Source organism: Balaenoptera borealis (genome assembly GCF_965194805.1).
Source record: "Balaenoptera borealis genome assembly, chromosome: 2".
Lineage (NCBI taxonomy): Eukaryota > Metazoa > Chordata > Mammalia > Artiodactyla > Balaenopteridae > Balaenoptera > Balaenoptera borealis.
Window position 1 is genome coordinate 64201674 of NC_138867.1, and position 12112 is coordinate 64213785.

Genomic DNA, 12112 nt, shown 5'->3' on the forward strand with positions numbered 1-12112 from the left:
TTTAAACTCTGAGCATATATTATCTGTTTCTAATAGTATTATTATTAACAATTTTGTAATAACATAATTTACATTTAAACAAAAAGTAAAATGAATTTTAAGTTAGAACAGAGTGCTAAGAATAAATATCCCCCAATGAACATGGTTGTAAAGCCCGAAGGCCGTACACTGAGAAAATCACATGGATGCTTTTGCTGTACTTCTTTATTTCTCTGGTTTGCAGAGACTCGGGTTCTTGTCATGGTGCTAACTGGCTATAAGCTATGCTCAGAAGTCATGATACCTGTGTTTCAATGCTTGTCTCAACCTGTTTGATTTCAGTGCCTTTGAATATGATAAATTTTGTATACAAAGGCTGAACAATTTTCAACATATCTCTAAAGGTTTAACCGTTGGAGTAGAGATAAGAATGGCAAGAGGTCTTTCCTCAGAGAGATAATCTGAAGTTTACTAACTAAATGTGGTTAATTATGGTTGGTGTTACTCATTGCCCCATCACTACCTTGAATAGTCCAGAAGGAGATAGACTTGAATATCAGAAAGAATAGCCATACTTTGTTATTTTAGATGTCAGCTATTAAATTATTTTCAAAATATATTTAGTTTTGAAAATTGATCTGGGATGGGTTTGTTTCTACCATATCTAAATGAGGGGGTGAGAGTCTTCTTAAAGGCTTGTAAGGTCATATACTGGACTTAGAGATGAGTATATAAGTTGGCAGTAGTTACATGCATCAGTTATATGCATGAACTGCTATCAGTGCTAACTACTGCCAAGGCATTAACAATCGTCAAGCCTCCAAGCATGTAGGAAGGTAATTTTCTCTAAGAAGCACCTTCAGTTTATTGTTGGTTTTGTTTTGTGTGTTAGTGTATGTGTGTGTGTTGAGAGGAAAAGGATCTGTTTAAAAAAAGAAGAGAGATTTCTTTTAACTCTGAAAAATCTCCCAATTTCTGAAATTGAGAGTCTGGCTAAAAAGAGCTATGGCCAACTCAAATTGAAACCCCTTTTACCCCCTCATCTTGCCCGTTGCTTATCACCTCCTACCTCCTCAAAACCAACTAGATGAGAGTAGATAGTGGAAAATAGTACCATTTGTATAAAAAAGATTTTGATATAGCATTTTCTGTGTGCTTAAGACAGTGCACAAAAGTGTACATAGGTCAATGAATTCTCAAAAAGTGAACAGACTCATGTAACCACCATCCTGATCAAGAAACAGGATGTTGGTATTACATTTTGTCTTGTATCTTATTTCCTTACCCTCAGCTTTCACCCAGCCTGAGCCTTAGTGTTCACACAATATTTATTATATACAACAACTGAATTGCATTCACTTTATCTGTATTGAATTTTTTTACATTGTATACCAATTTCTTAAGCAGTTCTAAGCCAACTCTTTCCAGCCATCCTTAAATATCTCAAACCAATGTGAATACTGTATTAAAAAATAGAGGGTCACATTACATGACCAAAAATAAGAACTTACTTTTACTAGATAAGAAAGCACAATTAATATATATGTGGTCTTTTAAAAAGTGAAACATGTACATAATTTAAATAAATCATAAAAGACACACAGTGAAAAGTAAATTTCAACCCCTCCCCAGAAATACTAGTGTTACTCTTCCAGAGATAGTCTATAATATATAAATACAATTTAAATATTTACATTTTTTCCAATTTGAACCTAAATGATAGCATGTTGCATATTGTAATACACCATGCTTTAAAAAAATTTTTATTTAGTATTTATTTATTTTTTTGGCTGTGTTGGGTCTTCATTGCTGCGCGCAGGCTTTCTCTAGTTGCGGCGAGCGGGGGCTACTCTTCATTCCAGTTCACAGGCTTCTCATTGCGGTGGCTTCTCTTGTTGCAGAGCACGGGCTCTAGGTGTGCAGGCTTCAGTAGTTGTGGCACGTGGGCTCAGTAGCTGTGGCTCGCAGGCTCTAGAGTGCAGGCTCAGTAGTTGTGGCGCACGGGCTTAGTTGCTCCGTGGCATGTGGGATCTTCCCGGACCAGGGCTCAAACTCGTGTCCCCTGCATTGGCAGGTGGATTCTTAATCACTGCGCCATCAGGGAAGTCCATACAACATGCTTTTTAAAAATTATAATGTAAGTAGCCCTTTTAAATGTGTTAGCCCATCCCACGACCTCCTTCCATCCTACTAGCCATGTTTGCACCTCTTGACCCTTTGGCCAGAGCTGAACAGAGTGTTGGTGTTGTATGCCAGTCATTGTCTTTTGCGATGCGATCCATTTCATGATCTTTCTTTTCTCTGCTCTGTATCACAGGTGGGCCAAACCCTACAAACTACATATCCCAGGCTCCTTTACCTACATGGCTCCCAGCTAGGTCCATCCAGTGGGAGGCACTTGTGAGAGATTGGAAGGTGGAAGGAAGAAAGAAGCCAGGGTGTTTCTTCCCTTCTGTCTGCTTCAGGCAGCATCTTCACCGGTGTGGATATATCTCTTCTATGGTTCCTGCTCCCACTAGCAGGCCCTCCCTGTATGGTCCTAGTGTCAGCTTGGCAGCTGGCATCCCTCGCTGATTCTCCATGTTAAGTTCCCTCCTCTGAACTACCTGGCAAGTCAGTCACACAGTGAGGCCATATGGAGAGAGGTGCCCTGCCAGCCCCAGGTGTTGCCATCAACCTTAGTGAGGTGCCAGACTTGTGAGCGAAGAAGCTACCCTGGATGATCATTTTTTAACGATTCTCTGCCCCTTTTACATGACAAAATTATTTTTAGCAATAATCACAAAATGAAATAATAACAACCAGAAAAGAAATGCAAAGAGTGAAAAGTTTCTATTAAACTTTGAATATATAGTCATGCCAGTAATAAGAAAAATAGAAATAAAATAAATGTTATAGTATAAAAAAGCAAGGGGTTAATATTTTTAAATTATATTAAGTAGTTTTGAAAAAGGAAAATATTTATACCCACAAATTGGTCTATTGTAATAAAGTGGTCTGTTGCCTGTGAATAATAAACATTTTCTGTTTTTAAGCTTTGCAGTGACTTCACTGAATTTTTTCTTTGCATATTAATATTTACCAGACAGTATAGCCAGATTTATCCAGTTATCTTTGCACAAAGTTGATAGAAGAACATTTTTTAAGCTTTTAATTTCAAAAGTTTCTTTTACATGAGCAACAGATGTAAAAAAAACTAGGAAAGGACTTTAACATAATGACAAATTTGGCAGAAATTCATAAAAATCTTTCACAACAAACTCCAGGAATTGCAATACTGCCTTTGGTTCTTTGGGAACAATTATAGTGGCTTTCAAACATGTCTATAGTTTAAAAGTTTCCACTAAAATATCTTCATCAGAAAATTCATCATACATTTCTATTACATACAGTAAAAACTTCTGAAGTTTTTCTTCATCTGCTAAAAATCAGAGAAAGTGGCTGAATGGTAACAAACTTTGATGTTATTTGATCTATTGCTTTAGAACAAGTGCCCAATTATTGGTGAAAAAGATGAAGGCATTCAAATACTGCTTTACTGATTTCTTCTAGCAATGTAAGATCAGCATCTTTTGTTGTTTCTCCTGGCATTCTTTAAAATTTGACTTTTTAAAATAAATGACCATTTCTTTAGATTTTGTTTTTGCATAGTCAATTGCCTTCTCCACAAGTTCTGAGTACTGTTCCTTTGATTAGAGTCTGCTATAATAATATTTTATGTAAATAATTTTCCAGTAACTAGTTACTGAAAAGTTACAACTTAGGTAACTATTAAATTGTGCCACTGACGTAGCGTTATATTTTCTCAATTCTTTCATTAGTTTTAACACAATTAACAATTGGGCTACAGAGAGGCAGAGAATGAAAAGCACCTATACCCTATACCAGAACTGGGAGAGAGGGTCTGGATAATATTCTAAATAATTAGCAAATGTTTGTTACCAAAAAGATTTCCTTCATTTCTCATGTAAGAGGAGATACCAAAGATAAATGAATGGCATGTTGAAGAGTTCTGATACATGATTACTTTTATAAAACATTTAAATGTAAATTTGGCATGTTTTCAAAACTTACAAATTAAGAAATTATTTTAAAATCTATTCTAACTATAGAATCTTATTATGCTTCACATTCAGCTTCTTTAATACCTATTTACTGAACTTTTCCTAGGCAGCAAGTGTGTGTGTAGAACAAATGATAAATGACAAACTACCTTTTATGAAAAATTTGATTTATTCTGTCAACTAAACACAAATAATTTCAAGAGGTACATCAAAGAATTATTCCTAAATGGCTTTTTTTTCTTGCTGTACACAATGTTAAGGGCAATCCTGTCAGCTCTTAAAGCTCTTGTTTGACCTGCTTTGTCAAATGCTTGTGAAATGATATTCAGAACGGCACAATGTGATGTCAACTTGCATTAATTCTTTCCCAAAGAGAGGTGTTCAGTATTCAGACTGTGTTTGTACTGGCACAATTTATATTTCGGCTTCATCTCAGAAGGTTTACAAGTACCATTTCCTTTGGAAGACTCTGTTCTTGTTTGCAATTTCTCTTCTAAAACAACCTTTGAAAGGACAATAATGACGTCCCATAAAACTGCTTTCAGGGAAGTCATTAAGGAAGTAAATATTTCAAGGAATTGAATAAAAATGTTACATATACCTATATTAAATTTTACTATTTTCTTCCTAGATATATTATGAAAAATTAAAATGATCCCTTATTCAACTAGTATTTTTCAATGAAGTAAATCCATCAACAATACTGCTTTTGTCTTTATGTAAAACATAATTTGTTTTCAGCTAACAAGAACCACATACAAATGTTCCTAAAATTATATAATGTTTTCTACTTCAGTTGTAATAATGATTGTATGTCAGCAAACACTTAAATGTTTTGCTGAGTTTCATAAACAACAATATAGAATAGTAAAAACATTAGCTTCAAATTTCATCTGAAACAACAATGTAAATCACTCATGCATTATTCTATCTTGCTTAGAAAACAAGAGAACGGTTTTAAGATTCTGATGATTTTGAAATAAATTTTTTGGTTTCCCTTATTCCCCAACAAATCAGTTATAATTTTCAGTGCAATCATATAGCAACCATAATTCAGTTGCCTGCTCAAAGTCTTTTCAAATTTTGTCCTTTCCACCTTTTTTCTGAAGTTGGTTTCTGATTGGTTCCGTCAACACCAAGGGTTCTTTTATGACGGTTGCTGAGTAATTTTTGCCTAATAGTTCAACTTCCACTTGTTGTCCCACTTTACTTAGCTCTACAGGGACGTACGCGAAAGCCAGACTCTTCTGGATGCTGTAACTGTAGCTTCCGGAGGTCGTGTTGCCAACCACCTGAAAAACAAGACCCTACCGCCCTCAGCATCTTGGTCACAGCTTTGTGTGCTTCCTCTTTAGATGAAAATTCTCAAAAGATACGTTCAACTTACAGAGTTTTATGATATGCTGTCTGTGAGGATAACACTAGGAGGAAAACTTCACTTTTTTGAGAAGCTTAATGAAAGTTTAAAACTTATGAAAAACAATTCTCAAAATACACATCCATGTTGCTCTGAAATTTATCAGTTTTAAATAACTACATCTAGTTTCTTAATACCTAGGACTATTTTGCTCAGTTTCATGCCAAGAGATCTGATAGGAAGAAGGATCAAATATTTTCATTTTGAACTTTAAAAAATTCTCTTCCATCAAACTAGCATGGCAATAATAGATACAAAGGAGAAAAATCTAAAAATCCAAATGCAAATCTAGTCAACTGTTCCTGCTGGTATTTAGAAAATGGCCTGCCAGAATAGTGCTGAATTAAACTCTATTAATATATCAATAGTCAATGTGAAGTGAATCTTCTATATGAATATATACAGATTTAACAATTCCTGGTAATTGCTAGGCATTTAAATAAATGTTAACTTTACCCTCTCTAGCTCTACCATGTACAAAACATTTTGCTAGACATTCTGGAGAATGAGCAGAGGCATGGTTCCTACCCTCATGAGCTTCCTGCCTAGCTGAGGAATTAACATACAGACACGAGAAACTGTAACCAGGAAGCCAAGGTAGGCAACGTAAGTAAGCCAGGATTTGTTCTACATTTTGAAGGTAGGTGGAGTTAGGTGGGTAGAGAAGGTGGATAAAACTTTCCAACATGAGTGGAGACATGGAGTTCGGTGTGAATGATCAAAATTAACAAGGATGAAATAGGATAACTTGGGATGGCAAACCAGAGAAAAATACTGAACAAGGAATCAAAATTTAGGAGATGAAAACAATAATTTTATGCTACCAAAAAAAAAATCTATATAACAATCCTGATTAGAAGATTAGATCTGGTTTCCACAACTCCTCTTATCTGAAGGAAAAGATGCAAGAAAAGGAAAAACAGAGTAAAATGCAAAAAAATTACAATACTGGTTTAAACACCACTTTTTTTTTCTAACATCTTTATTGGAGTATAATTGCTTTACAATAGTGTTTTAGTTTCTGCTTTATAACAAAGTGAATCAGCTATACATATACATATATCCCCATATCTCCTCCCTCTTGCATCTCTCTCCCACCCTCCCTATCCCACCCCTCTAGGTGGTCACAAAGCACCGAGCTGATCTCCCTGTGCTATGCAGCTGCTTCCCACTAGCTATCTATTTTACATTTGGTAGTGTATATATGTCCATGCCACTCTCTCACTTTGTCCCAGCTTACACTTCCCCCTCCCCGTGTCCTCAAGTCCAGTCTCTACATCTGCATCTTTATTCCTATCCTGCCCCTAGGTTCTTCAGAACCTTTTTTTTTTTTTAGATTCCATATATATGGAATATGTATGGAATTGTTATATAGATTTTATATAGATCTAAGCTTCTAATCAGGATTGTTCCATATAACATATATATGGAATATATGTTAGCACACGGTATTTATTTTTCTCTTTCTGACTTACTTCACTCTGTATAACAGATTCTAGGTCCATCCACCTCACTACAAATAACTCAATTTTGTTTCTTTTTATGGCTGAGTAATATTCCATTGTATATATGTAAACACCACATTTTTAAAAAGTAAAAGGAAGACAACAAAAGCAAAATGATACATAGCCCGACTTAAAACTGCTTCTCCTGGCTACGCAACATCGCACTAATCTTTACAGCCTTACTGTCTAGCACAGCGGCTGCTTATAGCTGGTACTCAAAAATATCCATGGACATGAATCAGCCTGGTGATGTTTCAGCTGCCTCAGCAAAGGGCTCACGACAGTCAACAGTCATATTACAGCATTTCTAGTCTCTTATGCATATATGACATTAAGTACAGACTCCTATCTCTGCAGCCCCAGTTTTTAATTATCTTGTTGAAACCCCAAATCAGAAGCTCTCCATATAATTTCTGAACTTGTTATGGTGATAAAAAAAAGTGAATGCATTCATTAGTAAAAGTTTCTCTCTGGCAGATTATTAACTGCCAAGGTATTGCTGAGATAAAACACATGTTTTAAAATGGCTTTTCTCCTCTAGATCATATTTCTGTGATATAAAACTGGGATTTGGGTCAGGGAGGCTGGAGTTTTAATCATCGCTTTTTTGAAAGACCTTCTTGGTAACTTTGGTTTCACTTCTGAGTCTCTAAAACAGAGATTTGTGTTTGGAGCTCTGGGAAAGTTAACCTGGTTTTCTTGGGCATCTTAAGAAAACAGGAAGAATCCTGATCGAATCTCTTGGTCAAATCCCCTAACTCACTGGATAAAAAACCCACAATCTCTCTTCAGAGACTGCGTGCCCCATCTCCTTGGGCCTTCCCATCTCTTAAAATCCCAGCAGTGATTCTTCTTGCAGTTATTTCTGCATTAGTAACTTTAAAGAAATTGCATGTTTATTTTGTGAGTGCTTTTCTTAAAATATTTATTGAATACTTTGCTTTCTGTTCGATTATTTTCATTTCTCCTTTAATTTCTCTCTAATCCAGGGGTTGGTAGTTCAAAGTATTTTAGAAAACTGGCCTTTCCTTTTATCTTATTACTAAATCTCCAGGGAAAGGTTTTCCCCGGCATAAATTCTATATCATTCTACCTTAAAATCTTCCAGATTCAATTAAATCCATTGCTTCGTTTTGCTCAGTGAATCACAAGAACAAACCACCCTCACCCTTTGCCTAGTAGATTCTCATATTCTTTGTGAAATCAAACATCAGCCTTCTTTTTACCAATGTAAACAATCCTCACTTATTTTTAGCCTTGTCTCATTCTTCTCTTAATTATGAGACTTAAAGACGCCTGTAACAGACTTAGAGAAGATAACATGGTAAATAACCTTTGAAAGCGGGAACATAATTTAAATTGGATGATATATTATGTTTCTTTGGCTGTCCCTGTGTGTTTTAGTTTATTAATAATGAAAAAGAAGACTTTCTAAACTCTTCAAACTTCCTTCCTCTAAAACCTTTTCTTCAAAACTTACTTCCCAGCAAAGCTGCTTTTATAACTAATTAAAGCCCCCTCCTGCCCACACTTATGCCTTGATTTTTTTATATAAAGCCTTACTTAAAGTCATAATCCCTCCCTCTAGCACTGCCCATCTCCCAATTAGACTTTACTTTTCCCCAAAGTATTCATCGCCCTCTGACATGCTATTTATTTTATGTTCATTGTTTATCTCTCCCTCTCCTGGAATATAAGCTCCATAGGGGCAGAGATTCTTGTCTGTTTTGTTCACTGCTGCATCCTTAGTGCCTAGAATATTTGTCACATACCAGAACTCAGATCTGTTGAACAAATAAATTAACATGTACCCTATCGCTAGCATTGCAAATATCTGCATGAATAGAATACCTAATACAAAAGGTAGACCAAATCCAAAGTCAGGAAATAAAAATAAAAAAAATTTCATCTCATTCTAGAGATAAGGAAGATCAAAGAGTGTCATCTGCATGATAAAATGATGATCCTACTAAGCATCCAAGAGCAGACAAGCTGATATCAGGAAATTTAAGAGAAATATTACTAATAACTAAAATTACAATTGCCTTAGCAGCTCTATAAACAGATGGCACGTATAGGAAAGATGAAAAATATAATGTGTAAACTCAGTGCACAAATGAGGCAAAGGGAATAAAATTTAAAAATGGAACTTGAAGGGGATATATGTATACATATAGCTGATTCATTTCATTGTATAGCAAAACCAACACAACATTGTAAAGCAATTATACTTCAATAAAAAAAAATGGAACTTGGGTTTCCAGGGTTCTTCTTTTTTTCCAGCTTTGTTGAGATACAATTGACATATAACATTGTATAAGTTTAAGGTACAAGTTTCCAGTTTTTTAACTTGGGTATGGTCGCATTTAAGATGACTAAAAATCTGTCAGTTGAACATGGTCGATGTGGGGTTGCATACAGAATGTTATGACAGAGCTTCTCGTTCATTCCATGGCCAAGTAAAACAGACTATCAGTAGATGTATGAGTGCAGACCGTATTAGGAAGACTGAGATAGTTGGATGAGAATAGAGTGAAAAATGTAGAACAAAAAGATGAGGTGAGGGAAGTGTAACAACCACGGAAAAATTAATTAGAGGCGGAAAGAACCTTAGACATTATCTCACTCAGTGGCTTCATTTTGTAGATGAGAACACTGAGACCCAGAGAGGCTCAAGCAGTTAGTTAATGGCAGAGGTGGTTATCAGTGGAAATTGTGGGCAAATCTTAAATCAGAGAAAGAGCATATTAAGAAAAGAAGGCTGAACCAGAGGTCTAGAATAGAAACAGGAAGGGGAGACCGGGAGGTAAGACTAGGAACGGTTCAAACAGAAGAGCAAACAACACAATTAAAGGTGAGGCATTTGAGAAAGAGCTTCAGATCTGAGAAAAGATCTATTGGCTTCATATAATCTAAAACTATAACATCCACCTGTTACTCAGATGTGCAAGAACTGTGGGTATATAATGAAGTGCTTAGGAGAATACAGTGGGCCATCAGACAAAGAAGAGAACAAATGGGGGTATTCAGCATGGCTTAGAAGAAAGGATAAGAATTCAAAGTCCAACTGTACCTGGGTCAGAAATCAGCTTCGTCAATCACATGTCATAGCTGTGTAACCTCAAGCAAGTTACTTAATCTCTCTGAGCCCCAAAGCCTCATCTTTAAATGAGAATGATCATACATATCTAGGAGGGGTGTTGTAAAAGTAAATGAGAGAGGGACTTCCCTGGTGGTCCAGTGGTAAAGAATCCGCCTTCCAATGCAGGGGACACGAGTTCAATCCCTGTTCAGGGAACTAAGATGCCACATGCCACGGGGCAACTAAGCCCGTGCGCCATAACTACTGAGCTCACGCGCCTCAAGGAGAGAGCCCGTGTGCCACAAACTACAGAGCCCATGGGCCCTGGGACCCACGTGCCACAACTACAGAGCACATGCGCCCTGGAGCCTGTGCACCACAACTAGAGAGAAGCCTGAGCGCCGCAATGAAAGATCCCATGTGCCACAACGAAGAGCTCGCATGTTGCAGCTAAGACCCAATGCAACCAAAAAAATAAATTAAATAAATAAATATTTTTTAAAAAGTAAATGAGAGTACATAAAAATATCCAGCACTAGTAGGAACTCTGGAGATGTTAGTTCCATGTCAAACTGACCCCTGCCTCAGGCCAAATGGCCATATCTTTAGTAGTCCAAAGGCTGAGATTGACACCACTGGCTCTCCTCTCCTCCAGTGCCCGTTTTGTCACTGAAGAGATGGGGAAAATGAAAACAACTATTAAGTAGGCTGTAGTGCGTAAGGAAGAACAAAACCCAACCTGGGAATAGAATCTCTGAGTATTTGGGTGTTGACCAAGCAGACCCTGCTCAATACAGAACAGATGTTTAGATGAGTCTTGCCACATGGTCTAAGCTGAGTGTCCCTGCCTGATAACCCCTGCCTGATAACACCAGCCAAAACACAGCAAAACACTGAGCCAAACTGGGTTTTACAAATAGTCATAAAAAGTGGAGGAAGTGAAATTCTATTGATAGGTTATCTAACTCTGGCTTTACTGAAGACCAAGAGAGACAGTGAAATGTAGCATCCCGAAGGGAGAAGAAGGTAGTCTTACTCCCCCTGAAGAACCAAAGGACTTCCACTTTTTCCTTTATTTACTAAGGTTTAACCCTCTCTTGTCATAGATGTTTTCATTTGGAAATTGTTTTCTGCTAATGTGCTAAGTTACGAATTGCTTCCTCCTGAAAGATCCCTGAGAAGCTAAGTCAGAATACTAAATTCTCTATAAAATCTCTCTCTTGCATTCACAGATACAGATGTGGTGAGCCAAGAGGTCATTTTACCTTCTCAATCATACCTTCCTCATTGTCCAATGTATTTCAAGTCCTGCAGTTTATTTTCTTTCATTAAACCATATAGAATATTATGTTTTCCAAAATGAGCAGCATTTCATTTTCCTTTCTGTTAAGTAATTTCTGTTTCTTGAATGTCACTTCAGAATTCAAAAGAGTGTCATCTCACCAATAGATAAATAACTAGCAAAAAACTGTAAACGGAAACAGAGACAAGGAGTTTCTGCTGCAGAAACACTGCAGTGGCCCCTCGCTATGGGGCCTCAGCACTCACCTTGCCATCATACCAGATGCTTTCATTTCCCTCCGGATCAACATCGTCCGTTGCCAAGGTGAGGCAGACCAGTCTCCGTTTCAGCCCCTTGGCTTTAATCTGTTTCAGTGCTTGCTTTCCTATGAAGTCTGCTGGCTGCAGAAATCCAAGATAATGATGATGAATGAATACTCAGACACTGTGACAAGGTTAGAGATGCAAGCATTTAAATTTGCCTTTGCTATTTTCTCGCCAATTACACATTAAATAAAAATACAGATTGGATCAAACGTCTAGACAAATATTTCTTAGTCCCTGAATGACACCTATTCTTTCAGAAGAGGTTAGACTTAAGGGTAATAACTTGTGATAACAATTTTACCAGAACTACCTAGGCAGAAAAACGTAAGGCATGATATTGAGATGGTGGGTTACGAAAGGGACCCTTGTATCTACTGGTTCTGGACAGTGGGACCGGTGGACAGTGATCAAGGCGCGACTCAGTTTCTACCTAAAGTAAGCCTTTCCTAAGAAGGAA

The 12112-nt window shown here is 36.9% G+C and overlaps 1 protein-coding gene across 2 annotated transcripts in view; it reads right to left on the reverse strand.

Moving 5' to 3' along the window:
- Nucleotides 1-4193: 4193 nt before the first annotated feature.
- The window catches only part of DMGDH (dimethylglycine dehydrogenase), a 60433-nt gene continuing 52514 nt past the window's right edge, over nt 4194-12112 (reverse strand). For both annotated transcript variants that reach the window (XM_082376206.1, XM_082376205.1), the window contains 2 exons: nt 11596-11730; nt 4194-5335 (listed from right to left, as the gene is read on the reverse strand). In XM_082376206.1, the coding sequence (XP_082232332.1) occupies nt 5120-5335; nt 11596-11730 (351 nt within the window). In that variant the 3' untranslated portion in view covers nt 4194-5119. The remainder of the gene's footprint in view (nt 5336-11595; nt 11731-12112) is intronic.